This window comes from Poromitra crassiceps (genome assembly GCF_964638095.1).
Source record: "Poromitra crassiceps genome assembly, chromosome: 7".
Lineage (NCBI taxonomy): Eukaryota > Metazoa > Chordata > Actinopteri > Beryciformes > Melamphaidae > Poromitra > Poromitra crassiceps.
This window is the reverse complement of record NC_139628.1, coordinates 36,677,369-36,701,449: the sequence shown is the minus strand read 5'-3', so window position 1 is coordinate 36,701,449 and position 24,081 is coordinate 36,677,369. Positions and strand designations below refer to the sequence as shown.

The following is a 24,081-nucleotide window of genomic DNA, read 5'->3' as shown; positions in this document are numbered from 1 at the left end:
CCCTCCCCCAGACTCCCTTTAACTCCCAGGTAACTTATTCAACAGGAAACAGAAAGGAAAATGGAATATGAACACATTCAAAACCCACCCACGTTATTATTTTTCCGCCAACTGTCCCCCCCCCCCCCCCCTTCCCCTTCCCCGTCCGTTTCTTTTCGCGGCTGACGGCGTCCATGCACTCGGCCGGCTGTGCATTTCCGTGATGGACAAGGGATAAATACAATTAAGCCCAGTCGCTTTTCCAATTGAAAGGCAAAAGCAGAAAGGAGACATTATTGTGGTTTAATGAGAACGAAGCGAGTTGTTTAATGCACATTTTGCTAAATGGTTTTGCCTGCACACTTTAAGGATTTCTGTCACTCAGGATTTGTATAAAATTCGACCATCACCCCCCCCCCCGTCAATAATATACTTATTAAGAAATAAACATTGCAACAGTGTTATTCAGGACTCAATCCTCCTCACACAAAGCAGAGACATCGTTCATAGGAACTGCAATGTTCTTGTCAGTGGGCACTGGGCATGCTTTCAGGGTGTGAGATGTAATGGTTTTTCAGTGTTGAGACTAAAACATCGTGGGGACTTCAGTGGTCTGCATTTGCCAGCGGATGAGCGCACTTCTTTGTCAGCCGCTACATAGACTGCCTTACTATGCCTTAAGGATTTATGAACGTAGCGTATCTTTCCAACAACTGGGAAATAATGAAACACTCGATTTAGAAGCCCCTCCCCTGACCCGAGCAGGGAAACAACGCCAACTGAAACTGAATAGATTGGATTTTGTTTTGATTTTGCTGAGCCGTGACCTCTTTGTGGCACAGCAGCCCAATGACTCAACTTTGTCTGTTTCCAACGGTGTCTTGACTGAGTAAAAATAGGCTCAACACTTTCCAGACTAAATATGGAACAACGGAAACCACCAGAGTGTGTTTTTTTCTTTCATGTTCCCGAAAACGTTCCGAACGGGAATTTGGAGGGATCATGTTAACAGAAGAAATATGCATAGTACTGATTGAAACTAGAAACTGCCACAATTTGGCCACATGATGGATAGAGAAAAAGTTTGGGATTCACCACTTTAGATACCGGCGGGCATCTTGGTAGTGTAGCGGTAGATTCCCTGCCTACCAACACGAGGGTCGCAGGTTCGCGCCCCCCCCCCCCCCCCCCGTGTTACCTCCGGCTTGGTCGGGCGTCCATACAGGCACGACGGGTGGGAAGCCGGATTAAGGGTATGTGTCCTACTGTCCTGGTCGCTGCACTAGCGCCTCCTCTGGTCGGTCGGGGCGCCTGTTCGGGGCGGAAGGGAACTGGTGGGAATAGCGTCATCCTCCCACGTGCTACAGTACGTCCTACCAGTGAAGCTCCCCGCTGTCAGGTGAAAAGAAGGGGCTGGAGTTGCCAGCGCCGCATGCGTCGTAGGAAGCATGGTGCTAGTCTACGGCTCTCCCCAGATCGGCAGAGGGGGTAGAGCAGCGACCGGGGCAGCAGGGGGAAATTGGCCAAGTACAATATGGGGGGGGATATCAGAAAATTAAAATAACAAAACTTGAATCCTACCATAAAGCATTAAGTTTTTGCATGGCAACTCACCAAGAGGTGCTTGCTCAGTTGCCAAAAGTGGAGCTAATTCGATCATGTCACGATCATTGAAGTCTGCACATCTACTCGAGCATCAGAGTGCTTCCCAGAGATTCTGCTGATCTGATCTGAACGTGTCTTCAAGTCCTGATGTCAAATCCCAACTCCCTTTTCCCGCCCTCTCTCTCTCTCTCCAAAGAACTCCATCAAAGTGAACAATAGAAGCAGTGCTTGCCAACAGGCTTTTAGAGGAGAAAGAAGAAGTCCCTCACGCTGCTCGCTGTGCCTGAGAGCTGCTCACTTCCTACTGTACACAGGCTCCAGTGTGGGCGGCCACATGTGTTTATGTGCTTGGCTAATGGGGTCCATCAACACTCAGCTGTGTGCTGTTTGAGGGAGACTGTGAAGGGACTGCAAGTCTTTATCTGTCTGTTTTTGTCACATTAGCATCCATTTACTAGCCATAGTTTGTTTATTTTCCTGTGCCCTCCATGGGAGCAGCTCAGTGGAAGTGCTTAATTAATGCCTGCGTGTGTGCACTTGTATGTAATGCAATGAACTGGTAAAGGAGCCAGCACTAACTGGCTGGTTCAAAGTGGCTATGCCTCCCTCAGGAGCTGCAATGTACAGTGTAACACTTGAACATGTCAATTCAAAGATTCTGACGTTACAGATATGAATCAGGATATCAGGAGTCAGGGGGAGAGCTACTGTTAAAAGTTAAGATGCATTTCACTTTCGTATCTCTCAACTCAATTATTATGCACACTTGTTTAATTTGCCTCTCAGCAGTGTTGTAGTGCTCGAGTCCTGGACCCACTTTCAGGACTTGTGACTCAACTTGGACTCGAGCACTGATGACTCGGACTCGAGCATTCATGCATTCGGACTCTGAAGTTGCAGATGACTCAGACTCACATACTGGGGACTCGTTTCGGACTACTTCTTTGGGGACTTGGACTTGAACACCGGGGACACGAGACTCTGCTCGGACTCGAGATATAGTGACTTGACTACAACACTGCCTCTCAGCATTTCAAGGGGAAAACAAGACTATTTCTGCAGTCATCCTTTCCCTTGTAAGCACCTGGGGCATAATAAGACATTACAATTTGACAAGGAAAGCAAATAAGCAGTGTGACACGCTTGGCATTGACATTAAAGGTACAGTTGTGCTGCGCTCCTGAGGACTGGAAAACACGACATGTCAAATCAATAGAGCGCTCGGGGGTGTCGACGCTGGTCGGGGGGTGTTGGCGGTGCTCGGGGGTGTTGAGGGTGGTGGGCGGCATACCGTCGATAGCAGAGAGCAGGACTCTGGAGTGGTCGTACGCGATCACGTTGGCATATCTGTTCTTTGGTTTGTTGACTTCCAGGTTGGAGTGCTCCCACGTGAACTGCTGTCCAGGATCAATGGACTGAAAAGAGACAGAAAATGCATGATTATTGCAATATTTTTGCACAACTGGAACATTTTTCTAATAGCTCATTGCCACAGTTGTATTTTATTCTATGTCAGTTGCCTCTGAGCTATTCATACATGATCAGTATCGGGAGGCTTGGTGAAAGGTGCCTTTCACTACTGAGCTGAAATCAAATGCAAAATGTGGATCTATTATAGTTTGCTGATGTTTAAATTCAGCTCTCCAAGAATCTGTACTTGAAACTCAACGCTACACTTGGCTGTTTGCCTTCATGTCTATTTCAGACTTTTCCCCCCAGCTACTGCAGGTCTGTTTTGGCCATGGCTGCAAGTCAGGCGCTTTATAAACATTCTTACGGAGAGGGAGAAAGGCTGACGCTATCACAGTTCCTTATGAATATTAGGAAGTTTTGAAACGTTTTCTGAAAATCGAGTTTTTTTTTTAACGCATTTACGCTTCAAAAATCATAAAAGTGGTCCACGTTTGTGAAGATGATCCTGCTAAAACACAAATTACCACTCCCGTAAACTTTTGTTAACCACAGACCTCATTTCACGCATTTAACCTAAATCCCCATTCACTTTTCCCCTTACGAAGCGAAGCCCTACTTCCGGACTCATTCCTATGGGAAAGATAGCATTCTAAAACGTAAGGAAATTATCTGTGATTAATATCAGGATTCATAATTTCTTGTTTAAAGGACGTAATGTAACAAACGAGAAAAGCTCTGTTCACTTTAGACACCCAGGTGCATAATTCCGTCATTCTCCGATCATGTGTTCTTTCTGTCCCATAATACATGATATCATGTATGCATACTGATTGCACTGCTGCGAGTGGAGAGGCCAAGGGACATATCCATTTGATAAACACGCTGTGTCATAATATTGATGCAGTGCTACCATATGAGCCTCAGTCTTCACATCTAGAGAGCAGTAAAGAAAGCTTCCAAATGATTGCTAAAATATTGCTCAACATCTCGCCATCCAGCATGAAACAGTTTGTCTAGCATGAAAGGACAGTTTCCCCCCCCAGGCCAAATCATGTCCAATAGCAGAGTAGCCATTTAAAGCAGACTATTTCCACTAAGTGAAGTGAATATATATTTACAATAATTATGCTTCAAAGCTATTCCATAGTAATTCAAGGGCCACTTTGACCATTTTCAAAGAGACACTGCGGAGCGCGTCTTCATTCAGAAACCACGCCCAAAACGGGGGAAAACAAAAACTCCCCCCCGATTCCTGGCGTTCCCCTATGTCGCATGCATGGTCGCCTGTTGCACACAAAGATCATATATACGGAAGATGAACACTCCAACTTACTTCCTTGACAGCTTGATCAACATTTTTCTTCTCAACAATTCTCAATGGCTTCCTTGTTTTGCTCGGGAGTACAAAAAAACTTGAATTGGCGATTTTTTTTTACATGTGTTGTCTGCGCAGCCCACCACACAACAGCTTTTAGCCATGTTTAATTCAAGGAAAATGACGCTGGTGTGTGGAAGTGAATGGAGCGCTTTCCCCCGTGATGGGCGTGGCCTATTTCATGCAGTGTCTCTATATGCAAGTGAACAATGTTTAACTTTCCTCCACGTTGTCTGGACCGAGATCTCCCCTGTTCATTTTCTGGCAAAACTGCTCCAAATGACATCATCATGACATCATTTGGAGCTAACCTGGTAAACCATCCGGTCACGTGAACTCCCATTTTGTTTTGTTCTGCGGGAGCGTTTGGCATCAAAAAAGATTATTCTGCCCTCTCAGTACGCAAAAAAGTTAAATTATCTTGTTAAAATCCTTAAAATGACTCCTCCTGCTTCTGCCTCCTTAAAAATACCAGAGCAACCAATTAGGGTTATCTAGAACAGTGGTTCTCAACTGTTCTAGCCTAACAACCCACATTTTTCCTTAGTCATTAAGTCGCGACCCAATTTTTCGGTCTTCTAGTTTCATATTGTACCCGTATCTTCACTCTGGCTTTAAAAATTAGCCCGCTACAGCCTCTGAAAGACAGTAATTTCAGCTGTGGACGCCAGCATCCTCAATGAGTAGAACTTTTTTTTCCACATGCACACATCCGCGACCCACTCAAAACCGCCCCGCGACCCACTTTTGGGTCCCGACCCACCAGTTGAGAAACACTGATCTAGAACTTAACTAGCCAATCACAGAATACAAACAAGGGCTTTAACGGCTGAATACTGGACAGGGATTGGCTCCAGTATTTGTGATGTCACAAATCATGCTCCTTGAAAATGGCCCTTTCAGTGAGCACAGAGAAAATGTCCACTTTCACTACTAGACAATTGTGGAAAGAGCCTTCTAGTGTCAAACTCTGCACAGACATCATTCTGCACAGTGAAGCTCAGACATCCACCTCTATAGGAACAAGAAGAAAATGTATTTTTTACTTTAGGGGGTCTTTAAATTAACTCATTGAATGCCATGGACGTCCTTCGACGTCCAATTAAATAGTGACGTAGAGTGCCACGGACGTCCTTCGACGTCCAATGCGTTTTTTGACGGTGGGACGTCGATCAAAGCCTTCCGCAGCTCCTGTACAACTATAGTAGCTATTGGAGGTCTATAACCTATTTTACAGAACCCTTAGGTGGCGACAGTGCTCTCCAGATTACAGAAATGTCAGGAATACACAGCCTGAATTAGCCTTGATGAAAGAGAACCCGCTCATGCTGCAATCCAGAGCCATGTAGATTGTTCTGGCTGCAACTGACGGTGCGTGCGAACACAGTCAATCCGCGCACACAACTGAGTCCTTCTGCCTCTGTCTGTCTGTCAGCATAGTTTCTCCACATGATTAGCCGCTAGAAAAGCAGCAGCGCGACACTGAAAAGCCAAACCTTTCACTGCAGTCCGCGTGTGGCTTCTCCATGTTGCGCTGCCTGGGAGGCGGCGCTTCCCAGGCTTCCTAGAGACGCTTGGTGCGAGGCTGTGTGTTACTAGTGTGGGGAGGAGTTTTCAGCTGAGGGGGGGGAGGGGGGGTGGGGCACGCAGGGCAGGACACAACTACACCACATCACTACATCAGAAAATATTACCGTATCTAGAGTCAGTGAATGTGCTTGAAATGCTGCATTTCACAAAAGGCTGAATATCTCAGCTTATAATTTGAAATGCCTGAAAACGCTGAAAACAACCTATCTTCTCCGGCTCATAACTAAAGAACGGAAAATGGTATCAATAAACTTTTTTTTGCTGATGATACAATAGAGTCTCCTTGTTCTTTTTGCGTGTTCGGTGTTTACATAGTAATATCACACAATATTCTGTGGGCCTCGAGAAATCACTGAAAACGCTCTGAAAACTCTGGCACTGGGAGCGTCCGTTCTCCAAAAGTGGCTGGCACTCAATGAGTTAACGGTGGCAAGCAAGCAAGCTTGGTTTGCTGGCTTTGGCTATACTGTAGTGACACGAAACAGCCACTACATAAGACGTATACAATGAGAACATTTTAATTGTTCACAAAGGAAAAGCTTGGTCATTTGAATAGTAGGAGTTTATGACACATACTAGACTAACACATGTGGGACCAATTCAACAGAATCAGCAATCCAAGTCAGTTTTGTAAGGCAGCAATTGCGAAGGGTCCCCGATCACAGATAAATGATCTATAAAATGTAATATCACAAGCGTGTGTGGAGGGAAAACACAAAGACATGAGAGATGTCGTTCCATTTCACATGACACTGAGAGTATTGTGCTCGTGTTTTTAATGGCTGGAGTCTACTTTTATTACGAGTTAAATGACGCTGTCCACGGGGGAGATGACTAGTAGACACGCAAGTGCAAAACGACACACTGCAGAATTAAGACCGACATTTAGACAATAAGGATTTCCCATGATACTTTTCTTACAAACTATGAAACTAATGACTAATTTATAGGCTCGGTAGATACAAATCTGTACGCACTTTTATGACACTTCTAGGGGAATTTATGGGAACAATTCTTTATTTATTATTCCCGCTACATCAAGGTAATGATGGAAAAAGACCATACTTCACTATGGCAATGGAGGGAAAATATTCACTGTGGACGAGAGCATTATGAGCTCAATGTGAATGCAACAATTACATCTCAGCAGCACTGAGTTCTTTATCGGCACAAAATCACCCACAAAGCAAATTATGTGGGAGGACAAACCTTTGGCTGAGCCTGATATTTTATCAACATATGTTGAAACAGTGGGTTCAGCGTTGCACTGTTCATAATAATAGCCAAAAAGAAAAAGAAAAAAGGAGTTTCATTGTGTTGTCAAGATTGCTCTCCGCTGCTCACGAGGAAGCACTATGAAATTGAAATTCAATGTACTTAAGCTGCAATAATGATTGGGCAGCTTGGCAGGCGCCCATACGGTGACATCATTGTGGGATTGTGGAGCTGTGGCAGGACCCGCAGAGAGACATGGGCAGAGAGGAGGAGGCCGGGGGTGACTAGCCCACACCATGCCCCTGCATAAAGGACCTGCTGCTGCCTCCATCTCTCAGGCTTCGCTGATGCAAACACAAGTTCATCTACAGTGCACGGCCAAAATGAAAGAACCATTATATGCCTGCTGGCAAGGCTTTCTGAGGGTAGTTGTGCATTCGCCGGCATGTTTTGGTCCATCCATTCCATAGCAGTTAGAAGAAGTAGATCTCATCACTGCTTAACAGAAAGTTCAGAATCCTATGATGCATTTCTATTCTGAGAGCGAGAATGTCATGATGTCAATAAATCACCAGTGTCCAGTAGTGACCTGACCACACCCATCTAAGTATTACAGTCTCATTTGGAAACTATCTTCAATCTCTCTCTCTCTATATATATACTACTGGTGGATTGATGTCGTGTCACTTAAAAGCTCGCTGCGGCTCAACACCTCATTTGAAGCTGCTGTGATTGCGAGATAACACACATCAGATGGCAGTTTGAAATTCATTTTGACATTATACTTCATCTGTTGATAGGCAGAGGCCAGTTGTTCAAAGCACACCTGGCAGCTTGGTCTTCAGCGCAGAGTCATCATCACAGATGCTGCTATTAGGACAGATGGATGAAGATGATGATCATTCTAGAAATATTATGATATTTGTGATTGATGTGTCCTCTATTTTTGACCAAACCCGGCATTTCTACTTAGTAGCAGCATGCTCTACACTGAATCCCCTCTGCTTTGGGAGAGCTATGGGTAAGAGCAATTTGTTACATTTCAGCTCGTACAGTATCCACCTCATGTAGACACATCACAGACTAGCCTGTACAGTATCCACCTCATGTAGACACATCACAGACTAGTCTGTACAGTATATCCACCTCATGTAGACACATCACAGACTAGTCTGTACAGTATAACCACCTCATGTAGACACATCACAGACTAGCCTGTACAGTATCCACCTCATGTAGACACATCACAGACTAGTCTGTACAGTATATCCACCTCATGTAGACACATCACAGACTAGCCTGTACAGTATATCCACCTCATGTAGACACATCACAGACTAGTCTGTACAGTATATCCACCTCATGTAGACACATCAAGACTAGTCTGTACAGTATATCCACCTCATGTAGACACATCACAGACTAGCCTGTACAGTATATCCACCTCATGTAGACACATCACAGACTAGTCTGTACAGTATATCCACCTCATGTAGACACATCACAGACTAGTCTGTACAGTATATCCACCTCATGTAGACACATCACAGACTAGTCTGTACAGTATATCCACCTCATGTAGACACATCACAGACTAGTCTGTACAGTATATCCACCTCATGTAGACACATCACAGACTAGCCTGTACAGTATATCCACCTCATGTAGACACATCACAGACTAGTCTGTACAGTATATCCACCTCATGTAGACACATCACAGACTAGCCTGTACAGTATATCCACCTCATGTAGACACATCACAGACTAGTCTGTACAGTATATCCACCTCATGTAGACACATCACAGACTAGCCTGTACAGTATATCCACCTCATGTAGACACATCACAGACTAGCCTGTACAGTATATCCACCTCATGTAGACACATCACAGACTAGCCTGTACAGTATATCCACCTCATGTAGACACATCACAGACTAGCCTGTACAGTATATCCACCTCATGTAGACACATCACAGACTAGTCTGTACAGTATATCCACCTCATGTAGACACATCACAGACTAGCCTGTACAGTATATCCACCTCATGTAGACACATCACAGACTAGCCTGTACAGTATATCCACCTCATGTAGACACATCACAGACTAGCCTGTACAGTATATCCACCTCATGTAGACACATCACAGACTAGCCTGTACAGTATCCACCTCATGTAGACACATCACAGACTAGTCTGTACAGTATATCCACCTCATGTAGACACATCACAGACTAGTCTGTACAGTATATCCACCTCATGTAGACACATCACAGACTAGCCTGTACAGTATATCCACCTCATGTAGACACATCACAGACTAGTCTGTACAGTATATCCACCTCATGTAGACACATCACAGACTAGCCTGTACAGTATATCCACCTCATGTAGACACATCAAGACTAGTCTGTACAGTATATCCACCTCATGTAGACACATCACAGACTAGTCTGTACAGTATATCCACCTCATGTAGACACATCACAGACTAGCCTGTACAGTATATCCACCTCATGTAGACACATCACAGACTAGCCTGTACAGTATATCCACCTCATGTAGACTAGACACATCACAGACTAGCCTGTACAGTATATCCACCTCATGTAGACACATCACAGACTAGTCTGTACAGTATATCCACCTCATGTAGACTAGACACATCACAGACTAGCCTGTACAGTATCCACCTCATGTAGACACATCACAGACTAGTCTGTACAGTATCCACCTCATGTAGACACATCACAGACTAGCCTGTACAGTATATCCACCTCATGTAGACACATCACAGACTAGTCTGTACAGTATATCCACCTCATGTAGACACATCACAGACTAGTCTGTACAGTATATCCACCTCATGTAGACACATCACAGACTAGTCTGTACAGTATATCCACCTCATGTAGACACATCACAGACTAGTCTGTACAGTATATCCACCTCATGTAGACACATCACAGACTAGTCTGTACAGTATATCCACCTCATGTAGACACATCACAGACTAGTCTGTACAGTATCCACCTCATGTAGACACATCACAGACTAGCCTGTACAGTATATCCACCTCATGTAGACACATCACAGACTAGTCTGTACAGTATATCCACCTCATGTAGACACATCACAGACTAGTCTGTACAGTATATCCACCTCATGTAGACACATCACAGACTAGTCTGTACAGTATCCACCTCATGTAGACACATCACAGACTAGCCTGTACAGTATATCCACCTCATGTAGACACATCACAGACTAGCCTGTACAGTATATCCACCTCATGTAGACACATCACAGACTAGTCTGTACAGTATAACCACCTCATGTAGACACATCACAGACTAGCCTGTACAGTATATCCACCTCATGTAGACACATCACAGACTAGTCTGTACAGTATATCCACCTCATGTAGACACATCACAGACTAGTCTGTACAGTATACACCTCATGTCGACACATCACAGACTAGTCTGTACAGTATATCCACCTCATGTAGACACATCACAGACTAGCCTGTACAGTATATCCACCTCATGTAGACACATCACAGACTAGTCTGTACAGTATATCCACCTCATGTAGACACATCACAGACTAGTCTGTACAGTATATCCACCTCATGTAGACACATCACAGACTAGTCTGTACAGTATATCCACCTCATGTAGACACATCACAGACTAGTCTGTACAGTATATCCACCTCATGTAGACACATCACAGACTAGCCTGTACAGTATATCCACCTCATGTAGACACATCACAGACTAGTCTGTACAGTATATCCACCTCATGTAGACACATCACAGACTAGTCTGTACAGTATATCCACCTCATGTAGACACATCACAGACTAGTCTGTACAGTATATCCACCTCATGTAGACACATTACAGACTAGCCTGTACAGTATATCCACCTCATGTAGACACATCACAGACTAGTCTGTACAGTATATCCACCTCATGTAGACACATCACAGACTAGCCTGTACAGTATACACCTCATGTAGACACATCACAGACTAGTCTGTACAGTATATCCACCTCATGTAGACACATCACAGACTAGCCTGTACAGTATCCACCTCATGTAGACACATCACAGACTAGCCTGTACAGTATATCCACCTCATGTAGGAACAGAGACTTTCCCAACAAATCCCGGCTTGAGTGTTGCCTCGGCTAATAAGATGATGGCACATTGTTGAAATGGTGACCTTTTCTAAGCAGCCAAATTAAATACTAAAAATATTGTCGTTCAGATATGCTCTGTGCATGCAGGTTTTTCCGTTTGCCATGGCTGTCAAAATGTTCCATTTTCACTTTGAGGCAAATTGACTGATATGAGATCTGTGGGTACGTCTGGTGAACAGATTCTCCACGAGAGTAGAGCAGAACCCCCGCATCCCCTCCCTCCCACCAAAGCCAGCTTCCACATGACAGCGTCATGAGTGTGTAATGATCGTATTAATGCTTCCAGGAAAATATCATTAAATGGCGAGACTGTGGGCCCCACTACACCGAATAGTGACAGTGATTTGAGTTGGCATCTCTTGTCAGCATCGGGTTAGTCTCGCGTGGTCAGACCCAACGTCTTACAGTACAGTACGTCAGGAATCGTGCAGCAAAATCTGATTGGCTGGACTGTGACGAAGTCCAGCATGCCGTCCGTGGTTGGTCAATTGATATGTCTGTCACGCCTCTTGTTTTTTTGTCTTGGGCGGTCGGGCGTTAAGCACTTTTCAGAGTTGTGTTTTAAACGTAGATGTATCATAACGACGGCTGGCTACTGCGAGACTAGCATCGTGTGCATCCTATATTGTTGGAAGAGACATACAAAGAGCGGACTTCATATCGGATGAGAGTATTATAGTCTCTGGAACAATCCCAAATGAATTAAATGAGAATACTTTGATAATGTTCATGGTAAATGGCTGAGGGAAGAAAGCCCGAAGCTCGGCCTCTCTGTTTTGAGTCACAGCACATTACCGCCACAGTGTGTCCAGAACCGCTTAATCAATCAAACAGTGGGGCTTTGTCGGGCACTCATCATTACCTCATATTCCTGTGAAAACTTTAGGTTGTCGTTGGCTTTCAGGCGCTCCAGGTGATCTGCCAGGTCCATGATTGGGATCGGAGGGTGACTAGCCATGCCTGTCAATCAGACGAACAGGAGGTCAGTCGCCAGGGGGGCGAGGGGGCACCACCCCGAAGCACAAGCCAACAGTGACTCATTAGGTAAGCAGCATGTGTGTGTGTGTAACAGGGGGGATGGAGAAGTGGATCTTGTTAGGCTAGTTTGTTCACTCAAAGCAGCGGGCATGCTCATAAAGAGGATGTGAACACAGAAGCCAATGAGAAGTCATCCAGCACACTTTGCCCCACTGGGAACTCTCCCTATGGTGAGAGAAGAATGTTATTCACACTGAAAGCTGCGGCGGAGAGAGTTAGCGTGACACTAAGACACAAACAAAACAAGGACACAAACAAAACGAAGAAAAACAAACAAAAAAAACAATCAAAAAGTTAGGCCAGATGTTGACGTCTGCTTTGAGTGATGACATGTTATCAGGCTGTCATTTCAAACTCCGCCTCCTGTGATGACATAGCAGTGACACTGAGTGGATTAGATGGGGATGGGGGGCGGTAATACAAGGCTATGCAGAAAAAGGAAAAGAGGGAAATAAAAGCTAAAACAGAAAGAAAGAATAAAAAAAACGAAATCATGTCAAATGTGTAAACGAGACCAACTAACTTGACGAATGGAGGTTACTGGGGTAACCGGGCGCACCTGAACCTGTGGAGGAAACGGCGGTGTAAATAAATAGGTCGCAGACGTCATAGCAATGTGATGGCTAGAATTTCTTTCCAGACAGAGGGCAGAAATTGAAACGTGGCAAGAACTACAGTCGTTACTGAATGACTATGTGTCAATGTGACATAAGTTAGTAACATACAAATCAACATGCCAGAAGCGTGTCTATGCCACCATGCTTATATCATAGAACAGAAAGCATACAGTCAATAAAAAAATTAAAAAAACAGCAGCGTAGAGTATTCTGAGACACTACGGACCAAAGTTGAGCAACCATAGGGTATTATTTGACATTCGTTTCAGCTGAAAACGCTGACCACACATTATACTGCTTGCAAAGTCTGCAGCGCAAAGTTCCAGCCTGCATTTAAGTTCGCTTGACTTTGACAATGTAGAATTGACATTGTTGAATGTGGGGTGGTAAACGTATATGTTGCATCAGCATATTTAGGGAGCTAAGGTGTAGGGCAAGATCACAAGCACAGGGGTGTGTGTGTGTGTATAGGTGTGAGCGATGCTGCTGAAGTACAGCTGCTGAGATGCTAACTGAGGACACCTCCTTGGCCACAAGGGGATTCTGTTGTGACAACAGCACAAGTGAGTCCAGGTACTGTAGCTGGGTTTGTGTGGCTGATGGGCTGATGGGGTGATGGTTTGTGTGGCTGATGGGGTGCCTCTTCACCACAGCACTTGGGTGACATGTCTCTCTCCAACATGCGCGTGATGTGTCATCTGGGCCCCGATGGCACAAGTGGGCATTAGCTAATGGAAAAAGCGGGGGCCTGGGTTCCTGCCTGCCACTCTGGCGTCTCCTCCCTGAAAGATGGCAGAGGGTCTTTCTATTGCGGCCCGCCACTCAAAACCCATTTGCACCACTGGGGGACAATGAGAGCACCACTTTGCCAGGCCGCCTCGCTCAACCATCGAGCATCCTTAAGATGAAAGGCTCCATTGAGGGCAAAGGGGTGAGAGTAGGTCTAATGCAGCGGCGCTTCAGGGCTTGCGAGGAGGATGCGGTGACGTGTTGGGGGGGAGAAGAAGAAAAAAACACGTGTGAGCCTTTTCAGCAGCGAGAGGTGCCGGCTCTCAGAAAGGCTGCTGGGCGGGAGGGGGAGGGGGAGGGAGTCGACTGAAATAGTGGGAGGGTTGGTTGAGATCACTCTGAATCGAACAGGAAAAATACCCCTCTCTGCCAGGATGAAACAGCCGGTAATGGTAATGGTACCAACGTCATTGAAGAGAGCGTTCATAAATATGCATAAACTTTTTTTTTCAAAAACGAGCCTGCGGGGATAATTCATCCTCCTTTCATACTAGCTGACCTGAAAAATATGCCTTTGATATTACAACATTATTGGCAGTCTCCGAACACCTGTCCCAAAGCAGTGGGTGCCAGAGGAACTCAAGCGGCAGGTGAGTGTGTCTCTGTCGGTCAGGAGGAGGCGAAGCTGCGTGCCGCCTTTCCGGGAGATAAATGGACTGTGACTCCCATCTTTCCCCCCCAGGCGAGTAAAGGCCACATGGAGACTGAGCCAAAGCGTGACCAGCGCTCACCTCGCCGACAAAGGTCAGAGGGAGTAAACACTCGTGTCCGCGGCTTGTCAGCGCTCTTCTCTCCCTACCATCGCCATGGTGATATCACCCCCCCCCCCCCAAACACCCTGATACTTCCCCCAGTGACTTTATAAACTTAAAGTACTTGAAATATATAGTACAGTAGGTGCATACACTAGTGTTCATTCTATAATATGTATCCGGCACTCCACTCGCACGGTATATAACATGTATAATGTTGATCATGTATATTCTCTCTATCCACAATAATAATATAGTATTTTTTAATAATATTCTTTATAATATATGTTAATAATGTATATTCTCTATCCATAACCTTATACTATATACCATATATCTTACTGTCTATATACATATCTTAGATCCATAACTGTATATTCTGTATCCATAACCTTAAGCTACAGTACATACCCTGTATATACTGTAAATAGTGACTACGTACATTTTAACCTGTTCTATACAAATGTATATACAGTACTTGGCACTGCACTTTATAGCTCTTTTGCACTTCTGGTTGATGCAAACGTGCATTTCGTTGTACTCTTGTCTATTGCAATGACAATAAAGTTGAATCAATCAATCAATCAATCTTTTGGCTGGCATACAATAGAAAAAGTGCCGCTGAGTCGTGCCACCTCAGCACGATGTCATCCGAGTATTCTGAATGAGCGCGACGCGTCTTTATGACCCGGACGACACGGGTGCACAGGAGATGCTGACAGCTGCCATGAAATTGTCAAGCTTGCATCGCAGCCCCTCCACCCTCCACCAAGCAGTCTCTCCAGGGAGGCCTCGGGCAGCTTTGACACTCTGTGCCTCCTCTAAGCCACCTGTCTATTGTCTCCATGCACACTGCTCACTTCTTTGGTGCCGCTCCTCAGTGCAATGGTAAAGGTGTGGAGAATTACAGGCAATGGGTGCATAAAATAAACAACACAAAAAGCTTTCAATGATCAATGGAGACAAGTATGAAAGGTACTGAGTATTCAACTTGTGTTACAGAAGATCTTTCTGTAATCAATGAGCAATCTATAGCATTGGCAATACAGTACGTACATGATCAAAATGCATTTTGATCAGTGTTTTCACAGTGAACGACTTGGACCTCACTGCATTGATTTGGAGAACTTACCGGGTGTTTGGAAGTTGAGGCGTCGGAGCTCCACCGGGTCCGTGGGATGATGTAATGGCATTTCCTTGCTGTTGGGTAGACTTCCCTTCCTCGCTTCGGATTCTGCTCTTTTCCTGCAGGAGAAAAATAAAGTAAAATTACAAGTTCTAAATTAGTTTGTGCAATTATTCCATTTTAACATGCCCCTTCAACCTTTACTGCCTCTGCATCGCTCATCATTTGCTGGAGACTACAACTCTCTTTGCACTGTATTTGTAGTGAATCAGTGATACTTTATCTTTTACACATATCTGCTTTCACGAGGGTCATAGCCTCTGTCAGCAGATGCCTTGTGAATCAAGTGACCTTTTCAGCGTGTTTCATGGAGGGCAGCGAGGTTTCTGTAAATAGCCGTGAGGGTTGATACATAAATTACCCTGACAACAACTATAGATCACGTTTTGCCGCCTCGCTAAATGGACTTTAAATTGATATGTTTTACACTTTCAGGTGGTGGTTATTCTTCTTTCAGGCTGGAGGGAAAAGTCTCTACATGTGTCCTTCAGACATCCTTAATTGAAACAAAGTGGCATGGCTAGATGCAAGCAACACGTTGTTTCTGCGGTGGAGATGAGACAAACCCTCCAAAACACACAGTAGGCAGATGCTACTGTTGTCTTTGCAGTAGCTGAATATGTGACATTCAAATAAGCAGATCTTCTTCAACTATTTTCAGATCTCAATGTATGGGAGATCATTTGAAAGCTTACAATCTGCACTTTCATAATCTGAAAAACACTAGTCACATATTGTTTATCACACCAAAACTAGCACTAAACTAGTAACTAGTCAAGGCTAAATGGTGAATTTGAGACTAATTTAATTTGAATGCGGGGGGAAAAGTGCAAAAATGCTTGTGAAAGTATCAATGATGTTGAGCAGAAATGCATTAAAAAGCTGGCAGTGGCTCTGCTGGATAGCTGACTGGAGTGGTGAAGTTACCCAAAGGTGAGTTTGGATGAAGAGATATCAGATATCTTGGTGATAGGTTGGCATGCAATGGCCATGTGAAACAGCAGGTAGATGGGCATGTTTGTTAAGTAGCAATGCAACCGTGTTATTAAGCATGCAGGTGATAAGAAATGGATGGGTCCAATACATGTCCTAACCATTATTGAACTATTTGAACCAGGGTTATTATGGGTTGGTGACATTAAATCCAGTGGGTCTTTTGCTTGCTCTGTCCAGTTCCTGTGATCTCAGTGGTCACAGTTGATAGCATGTGTGCATACTTTACTTTGTGCTCGTGTGCTAAATGTAGCGTGCTGTTTGTACGATCCAAGGAGAAAGAGGGTTGAGGGGGGAGTCTTCTTCTATGTCTCTCGCTCATTCTTACCTGTCCGGTTTGCTGCTCCATTGGTTAGCAAGGAAAGAAATGTCGACACATTAGATGTTAGGACCGTTTGCCTTGTTGCACACTGGATTCCAGCAGCTTAAGTCTAAATTATTTGGAATAACTGAATGGATGGGAATACGCATTTGACGGTGTGAGAGACAAACGATAGCAATCATATTTCAGTTTTGCTTTGCGTGCAAGATTAGCGATGCTTCACTACAGAGATTATGCTCAATTATGCAGCCTTGGGCTGTGGGTTTCAAATAGTAGAGTTTTGTCCCAGGTGCACCCAACATTTCTACGCTGTATCTTTGCTATTTAAAGCCGTTGCAGCTGATTGCTTCTTGTTCAAGCATAAAAGTCATCTCTTGACTCCTAATTGGTGTGTTCATATTTTCCATATAAATCTCTATCACTGTCAGTTATTGAATTGAAGAATTATGTATTTTGTACTATAGCTCAGGAAAAAAAACACATTTGGGATAGCAATTAAGAGGTATGTTACCAGTTTTTTTTTTATTCAATCATGACCAGAATCTATTTTCAGGAGGGGTCTGGTAGCAGACAATGCATTTTGAATTACAATTGAACATAAAATGTGACTTAAATGATTCTCACTGTGCGTAGGATCACAATGTGCTGTGACTGATTGATGTAGTTCATTGATGTTGCATGAGGCTGTCCTCATGGCCTCAACAAAACAATGGCTGCTGTCCTTTGTTCCACCCGAGAGGAGCGTTCTTCTGTCACATCAAAATTGATCTTGACAAGACAAATATCTCGTGCTTATGGACCGGAATGCTCCCCAACATGGCGGTGACATTGACTTAGTAATTGTTGTGTAAATCTGCCGGACACAAACAGAAATCATGAAGCTCCCTCACAATCTTTGTTTTCGGGCGCGGCAGTTCACTTCTCGACTCACCTTGGTCCGACCCGATCCAAAACTCGATATGACTGGAGTCCGAGGACAATCAGGTCAAAGAGAGATTCAGCATAAAGCTGTAGGCTTAAACCTCTTACTCTGTGGAACATATTATGCTGATACTATTAATGGATATATATATATTTTTTATATTAGTACCGTTACTGATTACACCTTTACGCTGACTCTTCACTTAATAATCTTACTTTCCCAAAATTTCTTCCCCGGGACATACATTTCTTCACCGGGGCAATTGGAAAATTCAGTTCAGGAGGACTGCAGAATTAATTGAATGAACTGCAGAATTTTTCTGTGTGGAGAAGCAGTGGAGAGCGGACAGGGAAATCTGTGTGTAAATGTAAAAAGTGTGCGTGTGTGTGTGTGTGTGTGTGTGTGTGTGTGTGTGTGTGTGTGTGTGTGTGTGTGTGAGGTGAGAGGTCACGGTTGAGATCTCGAGCCAGGCTCTCCTATGGGACGGGCAGTGGAGGGGGTCGAGACTGGGGGGTCTGCAGCTGGGGACCCCGGGGCCTCTGTAGACACTGCACACACACATGCAATATGCAATGACGTGCAGCAGATCGTCAGAGAGCTCCCCTCCTACGCTTGACTGATGAGCAGTGACAGCAAGCGCTCCAGCTTCCACTAGGGGGTTCCAGACAAAAGGCTGTTTTGATTCTGTGTGAGAGTACGCCACCGCAAGTGTTTGCTGCAGCTTTACGTGTGTGTGTGTGTGTGTGTGTTTTGTATATGTGTGTGTGTGTGTGTGTGTTTGTGTGTGCAGGGGGTAGATGGATGTGTCTGATTAACTTTCAGTCTACACACGCGTCTGTGTGAAGGATGGTGGGCGTCTGCCTTTGACGGCTAGACGGTTTGTGTGGCAGACAGTGTGCTTGGATGTGCTCATCAGAGATTTAGAGAGTGTGTGTGTGTGTGTGTGTGTGTGTGTGTGTGTGTGTGTACGCCTCAGAGTTAGGGTCAGGGACTTTTAAGATGGATCTGCCTCAGGCTTTGACTTAAAATCATAGTTTTAGCACATTTGAATGTAGAGCTGCAACATTATTATTATTATTATTATTATTAAAAAAAAACGACAAAGCTTCTTAAAATGTATTGTGAATATTTTGGGGTTGTAGAATGGACTAATCTAAGATTTGCACATGCCTGTTGTTTTTGTGTTTGAATGGTGAATGTACAGTATGTGCCTGTGTTGTTACCAAAACAATGTGTTTATCGTACTGGGGCGAAAAATAATAATAATCTGAATTCAGATTCTGGTGTATGCGTTCTCATTTCATGTCCTCACCTCTTGTAGAGGAGGATGGCGATGACGATGCATATGATGAAGACGACAGCGAGCACAGGGCCCACCACCCAGATAAGCCCTTCTTCCTCATCGATGATTGGCTGCGGGTCGAGGTCAGCTGACACAACGGGGTCGGAGTAGGGGCTGGTGGCGTACATGGTCTGAGGGGGGGGGGGGGATGCAAATCAACGATCCATATTCCATTGTCAAATCTGTTATGCATTCTTCTCACATCATATGCTAGAGATATTGCAGCAGAGAATAATGCCTAGAATTTATTTTGTGGAATCTGTAATTCTTGGCTGCTGACAACCATTAACTTGTCAGATTGTCAAATTGTAAGTAGAAAAAATATAAAATTACATAGTTTAAAAAAAAATCCATTGCTCTCAGGTGGGACAAGGCCCAAAATGATCACTGTAAGCGGAGTATTGATCACTATAAGGGAATTATTTAAAAAGGTTTTTTAATCAATATAAGCGGTTGATCACTATAAGCGGATTCCACTGTATAGGGAATATGGTCGACCTCCTCTTACTCCTAATTGCATTATTAAGCTTTTGCAGCGATTTGTGGAGAGCGTTTTCTTGCTTGTGCACAACTGACTGTTCCTTTGGACGCTGACACATTGTAAAACTGATCTGCTCCAAGTTACATAAGCAATAACAACTGAATGCTGAAATATAGATGCAAGTTATTCAAACTTTCAACTCTTCTACCCCCACGACAGACCAAATCTATCCAGACTCTGACAAAGACATCATCACCACCGATGCAAAATAAATACCAATTCAACGTTTTTCTTTCTGTGTGTTCTTGCTAAATTGCAATTTGAGCAACCAAAGTGATCCCAATATCTCTCGTTTATGCGGGCTATTTTACATTCTGAGGGGAGATTAAAAAAAATGGGCTTGGGGGGGGAGAGAAAAAGCAAATATACTGTATGCTTCGCTGGGCAAATTCCCTCCGTCCGTCATTATCTTTTGTGCTCCACCTGAACTCTGGGCTGCTGAGAGAGTGTGAGGCTGCGCTGTAGACCTCGCAGCTCATCAAATCCATCATCTCGCCTGCAGCTGCCTAATCATCCAGTTCTCTGGTCTTCTGTCCAGATACACGCACGCACACACACATGCACGCAGACACACACGCGCGCACACACACGCACGCACGCACATGCACACACACGCACGTATACACACACATACTGTACACACTCGCTGCAGCAGTGGAGATAAGGTGGGCCACACGTACGGTGCAATTAAAGCGAAGCCGTGTTATCGCGGTATCCTTGCAACCGGCGAAGGTCTTGAGGGGTTTCCCACCCCATAGCAGCAGGGGGCAGCGTCTGGGGGCAGCTGCAGCATTTTTTGTTTTTAAACATCGCCTCTAATGAACTCAAAGGAGCACGTCTAACCAGGAGACGAGCCCCCCCCCCCTATTTTTCCTTCTCTGAGTATTAAACCATTTTAGCACAGAGAACATGAGATTGCTAGCAAGGCATTTGCCAGAGGTGAGCAAGTTCATGTCTGAGGCTGAACTGGGTTGTCAAGTCTAATAAGAGACATACATGTATATGGATAAAACTGACACCGAGAAAGAGAGAGAGAGCGCTTTCCCAAAAAATAAGCCAGACTTACGTTTTCAGACATCTCCAGGACGGCGAGCACAAAGAAGATGTACTCCTGGCCGTTCTGGAGCTGCTTGTTTTCAAAGTCGCCATAGATCTTGGCGTCTCCCAGGGTGAACTCTGTGGGCAGGTCTTTGAAGTAGGCTGCGATGTAGGCTTTGGGTTCAGCTTGCCTCCGGAATCGAAGGCCTCTGCTTGTTCGGTTTATCTCTTTCAGCAGCTAAAGTGAAAAGAATATGATGTGGACAGTGTTGATAACGCAAATGCACACGTTGCACTCGCACGCATACATACACAAACCATGCAACGCAAATCTGTCTTGGATGTTTTTCTGATTACAGAAGCTCAACATGCTGATCGGCCGCAAAAGGCAGAACAATACAGAAAGTTGTCTCATCTGTTTTGGACTACAAAAGATTACGAGATTATAAGATTGTGTAGATTTCCAACATATAAGATATTTGAGCATCATCCAATAGCTTCAAACAATACAAAGAGACTCAATTAATTTCAAAACTTACACTATTAACTTAAACTATTTTCTTCTTCTTATTCTAGTAGATAAAATCATAAACATTTTTGCCGAAGATGGCCAAACGTGTAGCTGAACAGAATTTAGGGAAGCAAATCATCATTTTCACTCTTTCCACTGGATTTGATTAACGATGTGCTCCATTGTTAAGTATTTCCAGTAAGTATTTAGTCATTTCCCAAATGTGAATGAGAGTGAAAGATATGAAAAGGGAGGATAAACTAGGTATTATTTCTGCAAATCGCTCAAAGCTCCTGCCAAGTATCACAAATTATAACCTAAAATTAAATAGGCTACTGGCAGCAGCCCCAAAATGAATTTGTTAGAGCATGTGTTGGGGAAAAAAGCGCTAAGTAACAGGTTAAGGTTGGAAATAGTTACAAAAACTGAATGTAGTTTGGTCATGTTTCATTATGGAGCCATAAATACAGGTGATGATATTCATTGCAAAAGTGCAAAAGGAAATCAGCTCCACACCTCTTCAAGTACAAATTAGACAACAATACTGTGCTTCGTCATCATGGGCTATTATCTGTACATTCATACACACATAAATGTTTGCAAACACATGAACAGTCCCATATTTTGCACACCACTCCCATAAATAAGTTCCTCATTGTAACAGTGTAACAGTCATGATTAGTGTCATCGGCTCAGAAAAACAACAACTCTCTTCCCTCAACCTCCTATAATACAGTAATAATAAGCTGAAAGTAATACTTGAGGCTGTTTCCTTCATCCAAGTCAGTATTGTCAGGATTTAAACGTCACACATCAACTGTGCATCATATAAAGTCGCTGATCAAAACGGGCTATTTGGCGACCGACCTCCTATCTCTCTCAGTCTGTCACTTGGTGTGCTGATGTGTGTGTGGTGCATGTGCATGCCTGTCATGTAAGCTGCAGTGTGTGTGTGTGTGTGTGTGTGTGTGTGTGTGTGTGTGTGTGTGTGTGTGTGTGTGTGTGTGTGTGTGTGTGTGTGTGTGTGTGTGTGTGTGTGTGTGTGTGTGTGTGTGTGCCTTCCTGTGTGTGCTCTGTTTTGGCTGCAGGGCTGTTGGTCCTGCCCGATAATGTCTTCAATCATCTCCCCTGTCAACACGGCTAAATCTGGCTGCCCTTGGGAAAAGTTGTGAAAAGGTGAGTGCCAATATTGACAAACAAATAAATTCTGACAGAGGAGCGACTTTTGGGCAATCGGTCAAGGCTACAGACATGTGCCTGTAGGCATGAGCTATAAAGCCAATACCAGATGAGACCGTGTGTGTGTGTGTGTGTTTTCTTTTAGCCATTCCCAGGCATTGGATTTATTATGATGTTTACACAATAAAAGCAACATTTTTAAATCTCAGATATTCTCAAAATTCTCAAATTGCGAGAATTCACATACAAATCCAACTTGTATTACAAAATTCAAGTAGACCTGAGAGAGAGTCACTTTTTGGATTTTTGTGTGTTTTTGTTAAAGATTATTTATTTGTGCATTTTTGCTTCATTTATTTATTTTATTCCTTTATTTAGATAGGACAGTGGGCAGACAGGTGGGGTGGGGAGAGAGAGAGAGAACCCACGTCGGCCGCGCCTCCGTCGTACGCGTGCTACCAGGTGAGCCACCAGGACCGCACAACTTTTTGGAAGTTTACACATTCATAATTGCTCGGACAGAGACTATGGGCTAAAAACAGAGTATGTACAATAGGCAGAGAGTGGCCAGTTTTTGACAGTGTCTGCATCTGCAATAAGCCACATACTGCTAAATAATGATAAAACAGAGTGATAAAACCTTTCACTCGCTAACACATTTAATCATGCAGGCAAAAACCACTGGCTAAATATAAAAGTTGTCAAGTGCTTTGTACATTAAGCAGTAGCCCAGCTTTCCCCACAACGAGAAGAGATGCGAAGGCCTGATGCAGCTCTTCAGGTAATTACCACAGACAGAGGAGGAGGAGGAGGAGGAGGACGAGGAGGTGGGATGGGGGTTGAGTTGCAGTGCACTCGATGGCTACTTCACGTTCTCATTTCCATATGAACAATGCTCTCTGCAGCTATTTGCGTCAATCAGCGAGCCTCGTCTCCCGTTTCCCCTGCCCTCTTAACTGCCGAGTAAGATTTCTGTCTCTCCAACTCCTTTCTTCCAGAATTGAGAGAGAGAGGAAAAGTATGGTATATGCACCCCATTTATTAGGCCCAGACGCCAGTTGGAGAGTAATCTGAGTACAATAATGGGATAATAGAATAGAAAAGTAAATGTAATTTTATATCCACCCCCACTTTTTTTTGCCATTTGTTTCCTGGCAACCTGAGTCATCATAACCAACTGTTCTCTTGAACATACCTCCTCCAAATTCATCTCATCAGGATTGTCCCAGGGTTTGAAAAACTTGCCAGTGCGCTGCTTCTTCAGAGGCACCACCACAATGTAGTATCCCCTGGGAACAAAGACACAGGAAATACATATTGACATCCTAGCCAAGGCCAAAGATCAGTTGCCGTTTTAAAAACACACATCAAAGTCGACTATTCCCTTTGAACGTCAATGGCCACTGTTGCCCTGGTCAAAAAAATAAATAAAAACCCCCATATCACAGCAATCACAGATTCA

At 44.2% G+C, this 24,081-nt stretch overlaps 1 protein-coding gene across 4 annotated transcripts in view; it reads right to left on the bottom strand.

Moving 5' to 3' along the window:
- The window catches only part of LOC310779272 (receptor-type tyrosine-protein phosphatase delta), a 65,158-nt gene that overhangs the window by 20,522 nt on the left and 20,555 nt on the right, over positions 1-24,081 (bottom strand). Inside the window, exons 15-22 of one of the 4 annotated variants that reach the window (XM_083639791.1) lie at positions 23,815-23,908; positions 20,958-21,167; positions 19,321-19,481; positions 17,093-17,107; positions 15,718-15,830; positions 12,951-12,992; positions 12,252-12,349; positions 2,876-2,999 (exon numbers count right to left, since the gene is read on the bottom strand). In XM_083639791.1, the coding sequence (XP_083495917.1) occupies positions 2,876-2,999; positions 12,252-12,349; positions 12,951-12,992; positions 15,718-15,830; positions 17,093-17,107; positions 19,321-19,481; positions 20,958-21,167; positions 23,815-23,908 (857 nt within the window). The remainder of the gene's footprint in view (positions 1-2,875; positions 3,000-12,251; positions 12,350-12,950; positions 12,993-15,717; positions 15,831-17,092; positions 17,108-19,320; positions 19,482-20,957; positions 21,168-23,814; positions 23,909-24,081) is intronic. The other 3 variants (XM_083639793.1, XM_083639790.1, XM_083639792.1) reach the window with 3 other exon arrangements.